We start from the raw sequence: 16,619 nt of genomic DNA, 5'->3' as shown, positions 1-16,619 counted from the left end.
GTTTGACGGCGAAGTTATGTTTTTTCGAGCTCGGGAAAGCATTAAGCCTATGGACAACTGCAGCGGGAAACCGAATTTGTTCGTTTCATCAAGAAATTGGTAAAATCGGGTTTCGTAAAATCGAATTTCAACTGTATGTTATTTGGCACGTAAATGTTCTTGCACACAAAGCACCAAAAGGCTGGTCTTTCTAGTGCCCCTTACTCTACCCAAGTGCTGACTGTGCATTTCTGCTGAGAAACAAACGCTTCTTGCTAGACTTTGAAGTCTAGCTTCCTGGATTTTCGAGTAAAACATCCCCATGTTCGTTATCACATCTCAGTGTATGCTATGAATTCTAAACAAGTAAATAGCTGGACTTGGTGTCCTAAAATTGTAATCAATGTAGACAGTGTGAAAATGTACAGCCGCCCATTTTTTTAACCTGAACGCGCGAGCGTCGACCACCGAGTCGATAAGCGCCAGTTCCCAGCGTCCCGACGTCCGGTTCTCGGAACAGCCTAGCAGAAGACAGCTGCACAGGACTGTCCACCATGCGCATATTCTCGTTCATTTCACTGCTGTGCTCCGTTAAATGGCGCTTATCGACTGGGAGGTCGGCGCTCGCGCATTCAGGTTAAAAAAATGGGCGGCTATACATGTTTTATGTGTGTTTTATTGTAATTTTCTCTTCCTCGTACAGCATCTTAAATGTAGCAAGAGTTGGACATCTGGTCAGGTAACCTGAGGAGGATGACGAAGCGGTCACTGACAAAGTCAAGGCCAGAGTTTTACGTAACACATTACTTGTAATCAGTTACATTTTCTTGTAATTTTGTCATATAATTGATTACCTTTATGAAACTGTAATGCTATGGGTAATTACATTTTCTTGCAATTGATTACCAGTAATCAATAACTTTTTTTTTTCGAAATAGAAGTAGTAACTAGTGTTTAATGGCAGTTCTCATCCCGAAAAATATGCAACCGCTCTGTAGGGTACCCCCCACCCCCCTCATCCTGTCAGACCAGTCTATTTTTTCACCTCTTCCTTGGCTTTACCTGCAACACCTTACCCGAGTGCCAGCAATGTGACGCTTCATAGAGGACGCTAGCATCAATGCACTGCGCAACTACGAGCTGGTGTGCAAGGTGTTCCTACGTTATAATACTGCAATAAAATTTGTTGCGGGGCTAGTTGGTGCATAGTTAAAGTATAAAACGGTATAAAACGGAGAAACAAAGATCTTTAGTTATAATACTGACCTTCTCTCCAGTGCATGCATTGAGGGAGTGTTCAGTGCAGAAGCTGACCTCTTAACATGGAAGAAGAAGCGACAACAACTTTGAAAAACAACTGTTGAAAGTTAACAACTCGAGTAACACTATATACAGAAGCCACATTAAGCCTCCCAGCTTTCTCTCTACCATGCAAGCCACAGTTGTTCAATGTGGCTTGAGTAAATTTGTGTTATTGTGTTACGGCAATAAATTCTGGAGGAAAGTAATGCAAAAGTAATCGATTACAGTTCTGTAATTGCTCAGTTACTAATCTGACTACTGTAATCAATTACATTTTAAAGGAAGTAATTGCAATAGTAATCGGTTACTCGTTTTCTGTAACGTGTACAAATCTGGCGAAAACACAGACGTTTCGGGACCCCGTACCGTCTCTGTGTCGGTGACCGCATCTTCATCCTCAGCACATTTTATCACCTGAATCAATTACGCCTTGCACAAGCAAGCAAGCTGGGCAAACAGTGGGGCTCTTCGATTTTCCATTTTCTGGCAGCCCGCTGGCTGCCAGAAACCAGCCAGCGGGTTCCGGTTCTGACAGGAAATGACGTTATATCACGTGGCCTAAAAACTTCTGGCGACCAGAAAGTGGTCGGGAGAAGTAAAATCGAATTTCGGGCTCGCGGCTGGGCGGCTCACAACTGCGTCGTCTGCTCCAACATGCTAGTACAAATTTTGTTAGCGACGATCGCTGGGCTCTTCGCCTTGCTGCGCGCTCGCAGGCGTCACCAAACCGAGAATGAAAATGTCGGAAGATCTCGCTGTGTGTCTGCTGATAAGCTGACTGCAACGAGAAGAACGGCATAGAGTTCCGCTGTATGTTGTGAAGGTCGGGCCGGCGTAAATGGACGTTAAATTTAAAAAGTTATCCCGACTGTCTAGAATTACTTGTGCAGCCCTGGTTGAGGAGCTTGAAGCTTCGGCATTTTATCCTCAAGGCCTCCGAGGACGACCGAAGATTTCGGCCGAAAAGACGCATCTTGTCGCACTGGCCGAGAGCGGCCGAGGGTCCCGAGGCCTTTGCATTCCGCGGAGTCCACGCAAAGATGGTCGCGAGCGCTCATCGTCCCTTTTGGCGTCTGCTAGCCAGAAAACGGCCAGAGAGCCGCCAGACCAAAATCGTCCTGGCGAGTTCTGGCGACCCGCGGGTCGCCAGATGCAGCCAGAGAGCGAAAAACGAATGCCCACCGGAAGTGCGCGCGCGGTGGGCGGAGCAACCAGAGAAAAAACGAATGCGTTCTGGCTGTCTCTGGCAGCCCGCGGGTAGCCAGATGTAGCCAGAAGTGGTAAATCGAATAGGCCCAGTCATTGTGGAAAACATGTGAGCACCTTAACGAGCCAACAGAGAAGGGACACATCTTGACTGAACTGTTTGACACTGGACTGGAATGTGAAAGTACGAAAGATTGGTAGGATCCTTCTGCACAAATGGACTTGTAGCCATCCGGGAAGGATGTCTACCACACCTCGAGAACAATGCCGCTTCCTAGTGCCTACGGCAACACATTGTCAACACCAAATGCATGGCGAAACATTCGAAGAAACAAAGATCTGTTTTTAAATCTGCACCTCGCACAAACGGGTTTTGAATGCATGTGCCGCGGCTACTGCGGAATGCGATGCCGCCGTGGGAAACAGGGCGTCGCCGCTCACCTGAAGAAGAAGGCCCGCGAAATGGCCATGTTGTGTATATGCAAGAGATTGGTCCGGTTGGGGAAGACCGGATCGATGTTGAGCCTCTGTATGTTGGGCACATGTGTGACCGTTTCGTTGGGCAAGAAGAGCTCGTTGACGTCCACCACCCGACAGTTGTCGCCGCGGACTTTGTCGATGCGCGTCCGGATGTCGTCGAAGTTGTCCCTCACGTGCCAGTTGAACTGCGCAAGCACGCAGGCGGCCAGTACGCCGCAGTGGACGATAGCAGCACGCACGAGGGCCATGTTGGCGGCGGCGGCGGCAGCAGTACACGTTCGATACCAGGCGGCTACAACTTACAACACAACCACCATGGGTCTGGGCGCGGACATGTTTTTAGAGAGATTGGCGTGCCTTCACCCTCGCTCTCTTCATAACAGTGATGCTGACCCTGGAGATTTCTCCCTAGATCTAGGGATTTTCTACCTATTTCAGGAATATTGCGTCGTTTTATTGAATTTTGGGTAGGGGTGTGCGAATATTCGTCCAATATTACATTCGAGATATTCGTATTCGATTCGAAAATCGTGTATTCGAAAAGTTTTGAATATTCGATCACTTCGAATATTCGAAAAATTCGAATATACGATTCGATTATTATGTATGCACTGAAACTGAGCCGCAATGTGGCGCTGCGGTGCCCCGAGGATGCTTGCGCAGGGGGCGCTGCGATCCATCGGAGCGCCTGCACGGTGCATGTAGCGCAGGAGGAATCGGTGGAGTATCGTGCCTTACCTTTTATTTTGCGCTCCCGCATGGACTCCACGTTTTCGTTCTGTTCGTGTGGGCAGACACTGGAACGTCTTGAACCGACCAAACATTGCATTCAACGTCGTCTCTTATCTGGACACTGCCGTGATCACACTAAGATCAGTGGTGGATCCAGACACTCATTTAAGAGCGCGCAGTTACTCGAAGCAAAACCAAAGGGCGAAAAATTGACCTTAATTTTTTTTCTTACGGTGTTACTGTTATCACAAGACTGCCATCATAATATATATGCTGTTAAATTGCCCTTACGAAGGTACCAAACATTTCTAAGATCAGTTTTTAATAAGCAAATAATTCTGAGAGTAAAAACGCTACTTCAGATACATTTAGTGTGCTAAGTCTCGTAATCATAAAGGTTGGTTCTCGATGTGTTACGGAGACAATAAACGCAATGCAGGTCTCAGAATGGGTGAGTATATTAATTACAGACATTGTAATGTTGGAGAAGATTTCTTTTTCAGCGATAAGCTATAGGTTACAATTTCGCTCAAAGTATTATTTACTGTCCTACAATATATATATATATATATATATATATATATATATATATATATATATATATATATATATATATACAGACAAAACTTTATTGTTGTCCTTGCTGCGGTCCAGGTTGGCGGCAACTGGGAGACTATATAGCTATGACGCCACAAATAAGTTGCGCCTCCAACGGGCTGAAACATTCACAACAGAACCATGTGTATCAGCCGAAGAACAGACATACGGGATCTTTTCCACGAGTATCTTGCCACAATTAAGGTTCGAAATTATAAAATAAAAGGGGTGTTGGCTTTCATAATGTGCGTTGTATTTGGTTTTTGGCTCCTCCACTGAAAATATATATGTTCGTTCTTTAATGACACTGTTGCATGCAGGAATAACACATTCGCGGCACAAGAAATACTCAACCAGATGTGTCGTTCAATGTCAGTTTGTTGACTGCTCGCCCACCGCACATGTTTCTCGCTGCTTATTTCTTTCGTTTGCTTTTTTTTTTAGGTATAGAGATAGCTGACCGTTCTCTGGCATCGTAGTATAAGGTATTCAAAATCGGTTACATTTCCAAAACAGAGAACACACATGACAGACTCGCGCTGCTTTTCGCCTTTCGGCTAGCTATTCACGTTTAGGTTGTTCTTTGGTATATGTCGTGGTCGAGAACAGAGCACACGAACGAGCAGACGGATAACGACAACTGTTTAATGACTTATTAAGGATTAAAGCACGCGGGCACGCGCGGCTACATGTTAGCTCAACAGACACGATCACACACCCAGGTCCCAGCGAGCATCTTCCCGCCCGATGCTCCACTCGTCACGTGATGCGGTACACATAGCGCCATCTCCTAGTGGCTGCGCCCGCGACACCTCCTCTTCTTTGAAGTGACCCTCCTGCTCTTGTCACAGGTCAAGCCGACTAGGAGCTCTCACGGTTCGTCCACTTCTTGTTGTCGCCACAGGTTGTAGCGGCTGGAGATGTTTGCTGGTGCGTCTCGTGAGACCTCCAGGTGTGCTCACTACATACGAACGAGGCGTGTGAGCTGGCCCAATGACGGTCCCTGTTGTTGGAGCACCAGACAGAATGCGGACGGCTGTCTGCGGTTGAATGAGCTCTCTTGCCAAAGTCCTATGTCTCCGGTTATATTGTTGGCCCTGCTTGACCTTGTAGGCTTCATTTCGTTTAGTAAATTCTACGGTGCTCCACTGTGGCCTCAGCACGTGTGGTGCCACGGGCACGTCGGTTCTTAGGCGCCTTCCCATGAGGAGTTCCGCTGGTGTGAATCCTTCTTTCCCTGGCGTGTCTCTATGCGCGAGCAGAGCCTTGTGGATGTTCGGCGATTTCTTGATCAGCTGTTTACCCTAGCAAAAATTCCCAATAAAAAACCAATAGCCTATTGGGTTATTGACACCTATTGGTCTATTGGTTCTATAGGTCTATTGGAACTGTATTTGGCTATTGGTCTATTGGTTCTATATCAGCCTACTGGACCTATATTGGTGTATTGGTTCTCTATTAGCCAATTGGAATTATATTGGCCTATTGGTTCTGTATTTGCCTGCTGGCATTGTATTAGTTTTGTATTTGCCCACTTCTCAGCCCCATTAGAATTAGTCTTGCGCAAGTGTTTTATGGGTGTCTTGTCGTCATGCAGAAGGCCCACACTGTGGCAGCGCCCCTGCAATGATAATCACAGTGGATGAATGAGGCATATGTTCAAATATATTCTCATAATCAAAACTACAAGTGCTTCTTCTGGCCCTTGATGATGTTGACGATCTTGCGGGCGACTATTTTGCCAAGGCAACTATGTCTTGTGTCAATTTCTTCTGGACTGCCTCATCAGCACTCGAGGAAGTGCCTGAAAGATTCTGTAAATAAACAGAGCCATGAAATCAGAAAACAGTAACACATGTTTAATTAAAGTTTACCTTCGAAGCAATGTATAGAAAGTAGGCGGCACAGTGAGAAATTATCTAGACCTTAATTCACTGCACATGTTCACAATGTTGCAGGAGCTGAACTATAGCAAAAAACTGAGTGAAATATTACACACCCAACTGTGGCTTATTGCGTGGAAGAAAACAGTATATCGGCAAAATTTTGCGGCAAAAAAGGAAGGAAAAGAAAGGGGCAAAATTTTTTTAAAAATTAAGCAGCACCTTATCCCGTTTACACGCTTGCGTCCTGTGTTTTTTGAGCTGTACCCAAGAATGAACTGCAAACTCGTCCTTAAATTACAGCAAACTCAATAATCACTTACTATCTGTGACGTGCTCTTTTTCACGATGGTGGTGCGACTATCATACCTAGAGCATGCCACTAAATCTCAACTTAAAGATGGCATGAAATAAATTAAGCTAAGGTAGATTCACGATGAGGCAACGGTAATATGTAAGACAGTAGTAAAGGCAGCCTAGATTCCATATCGTTGCAAGCACAACACAGCAGTCAGGCTGCAATGAGTTGGATATAACACACATGCTGCATGTTACGTGCTTATGCAATTAAGCCAACAACATTAATAAACCCACTCCTGCGATAGCCCTAATTGGGCTGCAGTATGTAAAAATAAAAAAATATGAAATAAAAAATCGCACCAGTGCAGTACATATGCTATGCACATTTTGTATAATGAATTATCATGTGGCCTTCTGTGGCTCTTGTGACATTATGTCGAACAAGTATGATAAGCCGATTGGCGCGCACTACAACACACAAACCGCATCGACTAGAGCGTTTTACTATAAGGCGATAAACGCGTTTTCGGCTTAACACGCACGTTGTAAATACTTACAAAGGGCTTGCGAGACTCCAACTACACTCACGAGCAGGGCGCCTGTCCTTTACCTCTAATCTATGCTACGTTTTTTTGTGCATACTGACAAACACAAAAACAAACTGCAGTAATATATGCGCCCAATCATTCAACTTCTGAGAGCGTGTGGACTTGCAATCGAGGCGTCGCTGGTCTCGCTGTCATCAAATACCGGAGACAAAGGACGAGGGACTTGTTTTCCCGACCTTTCAGCTTCGTCCCAAGTTTGATAAAAAAAAAAAGGTGATATCAAATAAATACTAAATAGGAGTAACTACCATGCCCACTCAACTCACCAAACAATCGGAGCACATGGGCCTTGTTGCTCGTCTTGCCATTATTCTTGGTGCCACTTTGTAGAGTCGAAATCGGTCGAAATCCAAGACATTTATGGCTCAGAACGTCTCCATCTGGTGCACGCTGAACACAGTCTTCACGTTATTGTCGCGGAAGCACACTAAAGCAAACATCGTGTAAGCAGGCTTACGTGAAGCATCGAGATCACACAAAGCGCGCGCTAGGGCGACAGACACAACGTTTTGGCTTAGCTTGGCCGCAGGCTGGGCTGGCTGGGCTTGTCTTCGTATCGGCCGAGCACGGATGGCGCGCCAAACGCACGGTCGGTCGCGTTTGCAGATCCACAATTCTTTCTCCTGTATCTTTACAGCACTACTTATATTGCTTAGCATAAATAGTTATAAACTTTACATATTATCCAAAGCTTATCTTAAAGCTTAGCACATGGCTTAGCCTGCTTAACCAAGGAACGTGTAAAAAAAAAATGTTCACACATGCAGCGTCGCCACGCTGCGCACCGTCTCACTTTTTTTTTTTTGTCACCTGGGTGGTTCTATCCGCTTGTGATCTCATGGCGGTTTCTTTATTATTATTCTGTGGTGTCTGTGTTGTCGATTCCTTCGCAAGTTCTTCTTTAGCGTGTTTTACTATAGTGCCCGTTTACCGCACGGCATGTACGGAGACACCGTACCGCCGTGGTCGACACACAGCCTTTTTATATAACTCTTTTAGTCGCGTGAGTTGCTAACTGCACACGGTGTCTCACGGTGTACGATTAAGCTCAATCGGGATCAGACTTATCAAAAGTGAATTGATCCCGTCTGCAGCTTGCTTGTAATGCTGCCAATCATGATCAAGAAATTTGATCGGGATCGGGTCCGACGCGCTCAATCAGTCATAAGATGTTATAAACAGCTACCAATAGGCGGTAGCTGTTTGAACAATAAAACTCCTGTTGGCCTTATACATCTTCTGTTAGTACATTAAGAAACCAATAGGAGTACTTATTTGACCAATACAACTCCTATTGGCCCAATAAGTCACCGATAGGCAGCACCGATTTGACCAATACAACTCCTATTGGTCCAATAAGACACCAAAAGGCAGCCCCTATTTGACCAATACAACTTCTATTGGTCCAATAAGACACCAATAGGTGGTGGCTATTGGTGTATATCGGTACCCATAGAAGTCTTATACAACCAATACAGCTCCAATAGATGTCCTATAGAACCAATAGCGATTTCCTATTGGACCAATAGGAAATCCTATTGGTATTTTTGCTAGGGTAGCAGTCTGAACTGTTCTTTCTGCCGCGCCGTTGCTCTGAGGGAAGTAGGGGCTGCTGGTTACGTGACTTGATCCCCATTGCTTGACAAACGCTTTGAACTGTGCCGAAGCAAACTGAGGGCCGTTGTCTGATCGTATGATAGCCGGTGCCCCAAAGCGCGCGAAGATCTGACTCAGTGCTTGTGTTATGTTCTCTGTGGTGGTACGCTTCAACTTTTTTAGTTCAAAGAAACGTGAGTAGTAGTCCACAACTACGAGGTAGTTAACTCCATCCACACAGAAGAGATCGATTCCTATCGCTTCCCATGGGTGTTTAGGAAGTGGGGAGAATATCATAGGCTCGGCGTGTGGTTTACGGTGTTGTTGACAGACAGGGCATCTTGACACATAACTTTGGATGTGCTGGTTAATGCCTGGCCACCACACCGATTGAGTGGCTCGAGCCCTACATCTCCCAATGCCCTGATGACCGGCATGCAAGTGTTCTAGCACATCACTTTGCATGCTTGGTGGAATGACAATGCGGCTGCCTTTGAGTAAAATGCCATCCACTTGTGTCAGTTCATGGGCAAATGCTGAATACCTCTGCACGTCCGGAGGTAGTGCCACTTCTTTGGGCCACGTCGTCGTGCAGTAGTCCCTAACTCTTGCTAGAACAGGATCGTTCTCTTGTGCTGCCTTTATATTTTCAAGCATATCGTGGGAAGCAGGCAGAAGTTCCACAGTGAGAATTTCATGTTCTACGACGGCCTTGCTGAGGCTCCTTGGGCTGCTGTTGTCCGTTTCCTTCTGTGGTTTCCTTGAGAGCACATCGGCTGTATGCATTTCCTTGCCTGGGATGTGGGCAATGGTGTAATCGAACTCGAGGAGTCTCATACGGAACCGTTGCAGACGGGGACTAAGCTCGTCCAGGCGGCTTGATGACAGCAATGGCACCAGTGGCTTGTGATCAGTTTCCACGTGAAACTGCAGACCAAGCAGATAGGAGCGGAAATGCTCGCAGGCCCATGTAACTGCCAGTGCTTCTTTCTCTATTTGCGCATATCGCGTCTCCATGTCAGAGAGGGATCTTGAGGCATAGGGTACTGGAAGTCTCTGACCCGCTGTCTCTTGAAGGAGGACAGCTCCAAGACCGTACGACGATGCATCCGCCGACACAGTGTGATGGCTACAAGGGTCGTAGTGAGTAAGCACTGGAGTCGTCGTCAATGCTTTCTTGACGGCGTTGAAGCTTTCTTGCTGTGGCTTGTCCCAGCACCATTCGGCGTCGCTGTGAAGCAGGTCACGTAACGGTTTTGTGAGCTGCGAGAGCCCTGGGAGAAACTTGGCCAAGTGGTTGGCCATCCCCAAGAAGGACCTCACTTCTGTTACATCTGTAGGCTCTGCTAGGTGACATAGTGCGCTGACCTTTTCAGGGTCGGCACTGATACCATTCGCCGACACAATGTGTCCCAGGAATCTCACTGACTGCTGGTGTAGTACGCATTTTTCTGCGTTCAAGGTGATGCCAGCTTCTTGCAGGCGCTGCAGTACTTTGTGCAGTCGTGCGTCATGTTCTTCCCTTGAAGGGCCAAACACTATAATGTCGTCTTGTAGACACGCCTGGCCTTCAATGCCTTCTAGAACTCTTAGCATTTCTCTCTGGAAAAACTCGGGTGCTGTCGAAATTCCAAAGGGCAATCGGAGGAACTGAAACCGGCCGAATGGCGTCAGAAAAGTGGTGTACTTCTGGGACTCTGGTGCTAGCGGAGCTTGCCAATAACCAGCCCTTGCATCAAGCTTGCTGAACCATGTAGCTCCGGCAAGTCTGGCCAAACATTCGTCGACGGTGGGCATTACGACTCGTTCCCGCAAAATGTTCTTGTTTAACCCTCCGAAGTCGACGCAGATTCGAAGCTCGCCTCCTCTCTTTTTCGCGACTACCATAGGTGCGCACCACTCTGTGGCCTCGTCGACCTTTCTAATGACGCCAAGGTTCTCCATTCTCTCCAACTCACGTTTGACACTGGGCAGCATGGGCAGGGGTACTCGCCGCGGATACGTAATAGCGCTTGGCTTGGCATCGGGGAGTAATATTATCCTGTATTCCGTCTTGAGAAGACCCAGGCCTGTAGTCAAGTTGGGGTAGTGGCAGAGAATGTTGGCAGGGTCGCTGACCTTGCTTGTTGACGCTGTGACTTCGAGAAGGCTTGGAAGGATATCCAATGATTTGATTGCAGGACGTCCGAGAAGTGCATCGTGTAACTTGTCGATCACGTAAACTTCTTCTTGACACACTCGGCCATTCCAGCACAAGGTTGCGCTGAACAGACCCATTGTTGCGATTTTGGTCCGGCCGGGTCCCAGCAGCTGTTTCTGAGCCTGCTTCAGGTTGCCCATGACTTGTTCGTTGTAGAGGCTTGTAGGTATAGCGGTAACATCTGCACCGGTGTCTACTTTGAACTTCATTGGCAAGCCATTTACTGTAACGTCAGTCCTCCACGGCCCAGAGTCCTGTTGGTCAGTCAATTGACCCAAATAAACCTCTTCCAAAACGGCTTGGTGGGTGCTCTTTTTCTTCCTCGGAGAGGCAGACAAGCACACGGCGGCAAAGTGTCCCTTTTTGCCGCAGGCACTGCATATTTTCCCGTTCGCCGGGCACATAGTGCGTGATGGTGGGTGCGTTGTTGAGCCACACCACTTGCACGTCAGCGCCGTTTGATCGCGCTGTGTTTTTTGAGAGCGCTGATTTGGCTTTCCTTTGCTCTTCGAGCATCCACGCATGGCGTCTATAGCCGCAGGCGTCTGTTGCTGCGGCCGTAGATCTTTTTGCTGCTGCTTGATCGTTTCGGAGTTGCGTGCAGCGGTGACGGCGGCTTCAAGAGTCAGCTCGGCGTTAAGTTGCAGCTTCTCGCTTAGTTGCGTGTCTGCGAGACCGACCACGAGCCTATCGCGGATCAATTCTTCTTTCAGATCTCCGTACTCGCAGGTTTCGGCTAGTCTGTAGAGTTCGGTTACGAACGCGTCGACTGACTCATGCGCTTCTTGCTTCCGGCTGTTGAACTTCGCCCGCTCATATATCACGTTCGTCCGCGGCACGAAATGTTTCGCGAACGCTCGTGTTACCGCGTCGTAGTTGAGTTTCTCAGCGTCGGAAAGTTTGAGCGACGCCAGGACATCTTCTGCTTCACGGCCCATCGCGTAAATGAGTGTGTTCACCTGGGTTTCGTCGTCTTGTTTCTTCAAACCTGAGATGACGCGGTACCTTTCCCATCGTGTAAACCACCGCTTCCACTCCTCGGGTCTCCGAAAGTCGAGCTTTTCCGGCAGTTCGACGACGAAAGGGTTGAGCGGCGTTGCAGGCTGAGCTGCGGGCACTGTAGGCGTTGCCATGGGTGCTGCAAAGTTCCGTGTTGCGGTGCCGGCGTTTGTTAGGCCTACTTGTCCGGTGCCCTCTTCACTGCGTTGTCGTGACTTCTACGTATCCCGCCGCTGCCGCCATGTCGTGGTCGAGAACAGAGCACACGAACGAGCAGACGGATAACGACAACTGTTTAATGACTTATTAAGGATTAAAGCACGCGGGCACGCGCGGCTACATGTTAGCTCAACAGACACGATCACACACCCAGGTCCCAGCGAGCATCTTCCCGCCCGATGCTCCACTCGTCACGTGATGCGGTACACATAGCGCCATCTCCTAGTGGCTGCGCCCGCGACAGTATAGGTCTCCCTTTCGCAAGCGGGTAGCGAGCACACATGTCCTCATGAAAGTATAAAAATAGAAATACTATTTTTATACCCTTTAGACCCCCGAAAAAGAGCCTAAAGTGTCCCTCCAACAAGCGACGAGGATTCGTCCCTGTACAATGTCATTAGGGGGTTGTTTTTGTATTCCGACAAGGTCGAGAAAGCTTGTGGCCCCGTGGCGCCAACTCAAAGCTTTATTACAAATATGAACAGGTTAATTATAATGACCTCCCGAACGCCAAAAAAAGCCCTCTGCCCAAATTCGCCTAACTGCGTTTCTGAAAGAATTTCTGGGTTATTTAAAAGAATGGGAGACACATGTCACCAACACTATTGGCGGTTTCCTTTCATCGAGCACAGCAGAAGGGCTCCGTGTCAAAATTGAGAGCACAGTGCAGCTGCTCGAATTCCTCAGGTCTGCTGGCTTTAGATATTTGATGACCTCAAATTTAAGACAGGACAAGCTGGAACATATATTTGGAATTGTTCGGCAGTCTTCTGGCACAAATAATCATCCCACAGCTGCTGCTCAGTTTCTCATTACTATAAATGCCCTTGCATTTTATAACCTCGCAAGACCGCCAAAGTCGGGGAACTGTTCGCCGCAAGTCATCAGCTCTCTTTCATCTGGGAATGACATAAAATCACACACGCCTGCCACAATTGACGTCGTTGACAGCCTCATCGATGGTGGAGACTTCAGTGGCGCGGAGACTGCACTAGCGTCAGGCACAGACCACAGTGCATACGTGGGGAAAAAAAGCCACGATATGCTGACTTACTACATTACTGGTTATGTGGCGCGTAAGACAGAAGACACAGTGCGAGATATGCGCAACATGTCTCACATCAGACAGAAACACAGCTACGGGAAGTGATCAGGCCTCCCTATTCACAGCGCACTTTGATAACGGAGGCCTGATATACCCCTCCGGACCTCTCAAAGCAGCTATTGCTATTGCAAAACTTGAAAATAGTTTTACCACTTATTTCAGCGTGAAAGCTGCATGAAAAGAGCATTGTGGATTTCAGCGCTTTCTTGAAAAAAAAAGAAAACAGATTTGCCTCATCCGGGATGTGAACAACATTCAAATTTCATCACAAAAAGCCACACGAATTTCTACATTTTCGCAGTAGAACAGCGCCGGCGAAAACAACAGACCAGACGAGGAGGACACGTAACACGTGTCCTTCTCCTCGTCTGGTCTGTTGTTTTCGCCGGCGCTGTTCTACTGCGATTATGAACCAACTAGCCCAAAAGTACATCTTGACATTCTACATTTTACTTAGATACCGCTTCTTCACGAAATCCCTGAACAGCGAAAGAGAAGTAAAGCGGCAAAGAATAAAGCTGCTAAAGTTGAGAAGATGCAATTAAATGACGCTGACGAAATCCATGTCAAGGATCCAATAAAGATTAAAAATTCTGACGCTCTCAATTCTGTCTCGTGAAGTGATAAGCAGGACGGATGCACTGAGGGATGGTGGTCATCACTGGGAAACTTGTGTGACGCCAGACTTCGTGCTCTTCTGCAACTTTAACTAGCGCTAAGGTATTCTTTACTTATTTGTACTCAATGTCACGTTCTGTAATAAGAGAAAACACCGCAGGATTTCGATGTGAAAAGGTAAGCAAACGCGAGAGCGCGGTTGTAAACGGCTCCGCCAGTCCACCCGTAAGCGAGAGTCGCGGGCGGGGCGTCTGCTCAAGGAACTCCGATTGCGCGCAGCGCCACCGCCGCAGGCATCACCGAGAGGACGCGGCGGAGAGCGGAGACGGCAGACTAGCCAGTATATTCTAGGGCACGGTGTTAGAAGTATTATAGGTGGACCGACGGCGCCTCCGGAAGCGGCGAACTTCTGTCCGCGGTTTGTGGCGTCTTGTTCACAGGGCCCTAGATGGCGCTACACTACTGGTGGCTCAAGAGCGGTATCAGGCGTGGTCGCTTCGGAGCCGCGACCACCCCTTGAAATGAATAAAAAACTGTGCGTTCGCGCTATAACGAGCGCAAAAATAAATAAATAAATAATAGCTTCGAATAAATCGAAATTTGGACGATACAGCCGCTACCTGTTGAATATGTTGAATTTGCCACCGCGAAGGTTGGAGGTGGCAAATTCAAGACATGCTTTCCTCATTCGGACAATTAAAGATATGACAGTGACGTCACGCTGAAATATGACAAAAATTAGTTCTATTTGTAGAAGTATAGTTTAGATAGTTAGAAAAAATACCGCATTAGGCGTAGTATTACAACAGAAAACGCATACTGTCTTTGCTGTCGGGAACATTCCAAGTAATTTGCGGTCGTTGATCGCGGATAAAAAAATGTGTCACGAATACGACTTTTTAGCTGGTCGTGCATAAAATAGTGAATTTTAGCGAATGCCAGCAGCTAAGTTTGAGGCACCGACGAAGGATATGAAAAAGCATCCTGGTTTGGCACTGCGAGAAGGGGATGACATTATGAATGGTGGATATATGTTTCCGATTCTTCTCTGTTGCCAACTGAGGAATATATTTCACTGTTTATGTCTCGCATAGTCACCCGAAGACAGCATTACTACTTCGTCCTTCAAGGAACACGTCGATCGCGGTGTGCGGAGTCTTTACGAGCGTAGCCAGTCAACCGCGATGGTACACCGGTTACGGTACTCGGCTGCTGACCGAAGTTCCCTAGTTCGATCCCAGCCGCGGCGGTCGCATTTTGATGGAGGCGGCATGCTAGAGACCCGTGTTCTCTACGATGTCAGTGCATGTTAAATAACACCACATTGCCGAAATTTGTGGGGCTCTGCTACGGCGTGCCTCATAATCATAACGTGGTTTCAGCACGTAAAACCCCAGATATTCTCATTGTTAACAAGCGTAGCTTTCGCACGGAGAGAGAAAGACTGCACACGCACGTAGGCGTTAAAAAAAACGGGCCAACTCACGGCGTGGATGAACTCAAGACGATGAACTCAAAGGGAACTCAATACTTCGTCGGCACGGCGTCATTAGCCAGAGCCGCCTTTCGTGATGTGCTCACAAGAACGTGCCCTTTGTACACTGCTTCCCACGTCTTCGTTATGTACCTCGGCTCCAAGTGCTTCTCGCACACGTAATCAGTCGACTGCAGCACGCGGTCCTTGCGCGGAATCGCATGGCGCCAAACATTCAGGCGTTCCGCATCTCAGGGTGCAGAAAAATCGACTTTTCAGTGCAGGTCTTGTACACAGAGTTGCACCGCGGCACAAAACACTTTTTGCCCATTTCACGGCTTTCTCACTCGAATAGCATGACCTGCCATCGCACAAAAAGAATTAAACGAGGAAGCAATGTGGCGGCAACTGCTTCGTCACCGTGGCTTTGTTGGAAGAGAGGCCGGCGCGCGCCGCTGTGAGCCTCTTGACTGCTCCTGCCATCTGGCGGCGTGACGGCGCGGAGGAACCGAAGTTCGACACAGCGAGCGCATGGCGCCGGTGCTGCGTCGTTCCACCTGTACTTCTAACGCCGTGTTCTAGGGACCGTACTACTGTGTTTGCTGTGTGTACGTGCTAGGTGTTGTGTGGTGTTTCTTTGACTTCCTTTTACTCGTGTGTTTCATTAACGATAGTACGGCGTTGGAACTGTCCCTACCACTGCGTGTTGCATGGACTCGTAAAAGTGCCCAAGCCGCAGGACGTTGTTGCGCGTCGAGCTGCGTCAATCGGCTATGGTGAACTGCGCTGTTTACGGTTGCTCCAACCGCACAAGAAACAGCCCCAACGGCGAGAACTTTCAACGGGTACGGTTCTATGTCGTGCCGAAAGTTATATCAGGACAGTGTGCGAAGACAACGGAGCTGTCGTCAAAGCGTAGAGCTTTATGCGGTGGCAGCCATGCATTCTGTCCATCCGTGCATGACCGACCATCCCGGCGTGTCACTGCTGCCTCCAAGCAGTGGCGCACCGACGGGGGGGGGGGGGGGGGGGGGGTTGGGGGTTGTAACCCCCCCCTGAGACCGACCCCCCCCCCCCACCGTATCTGCCCCGCTGTCCTTCTCACCGGGAGTCCAAAGTTCATATCCAGAGGGGTCCTGAGGTCGACTTTTCCTGACTGGCTCTAGAAATGTGTTGTATTCACTCATCTACTCCTAAATTGAAAAAAAAAAAAAACGCAAACCGCATGCTCTATGGCTCTGCGTTCCTAAATTTCCAGGGAAGCAGCTTTCCAATAATAATATCTGGGGTTTAACGTCCCAAAACCACGATATGATTATGA

The 16,619-nt window shown here is 48.0% G+C and overlaps 2 protein-coding genes across 2 annotated transcripts in view; both read right to left on the bottom strand.

Moving 5' to 3' along the window:
- Window positions 1–3,315, bottom strand: part of LOC119395595 (uncharacterized) — a 319,487-nt gene extending 316,172 nt beyond the window's left edge. The window contains exon 1 of the mRNA XM_037662574.2: window positions 2,929–3,315. Coding sequence (XP_037518502.1) covers window positions 2,929–3,215 — 287 coding nt within the window. The 5' untranslated portion in view covers window positions 3,216–3,315. The remainder of the gene's footprint in view (window positions 1–2,928) is intronic.
- A 1,826-nt stretch (window positions 3,316–5,141) lies between these two features.
- Window positions 5,142–12,016, bottom strand: LOC119395881 (uncharacterized protein K02A2.6-like). Its single transcript, XM_037662885.1, has 2 exons — window positions 9,137–12,016; window positions 5,142–5,600 (listed from the first exon to the last, which is right to left on the bottom strand). The coding sequence occupies exons 1-2, from the start codon at window positions 12,014–12,016 to the stop codon at window positions 5,142–5,144; spliced, it is 3,339 nt and encodes a 1,112-aa protein (XP_037518813.1).
- Between the last annotated feature and the right edge of the window lie 4,603 nt (window positions 12,017–16,619).

This window comes from Rhipicephalus sanguineus, chromosome 6, assembly GCF_013339695.2.
Source record: "Rhipicephalus sanguineus isolate Rsan-2018 chromosome 6, BIME_Rsan_1.4, whole genome shotgun sequence".
NCBI lineage: Eukaryota > Metazoa > Arthropoda > Arachnida > Ixodida > Ixodidae > Rhipicephalus > Rhipicephalus sanguineus.
This window is presented reverse-complemented; position numbering and strand designations above follow the sequence as displayed.

Excerpts from the sequence above, each read along its gene's own strand:
- LOC119395881 (XM_037662885.1), bottom strand. The coding sequence starts at position 12,016 with ATGGCAACGCCTACAGTGCCCGCAGCTCAGCCTGCAACGCCGCTCAAC. Across the intron at positions 5,601-9,136 it reads CACCAAGCATGCAAAGTGAT|GGTAAACAGCTGATCAAGAA; the intron begins GTGCTAGAACAC and ends AATTTTTGCTAG.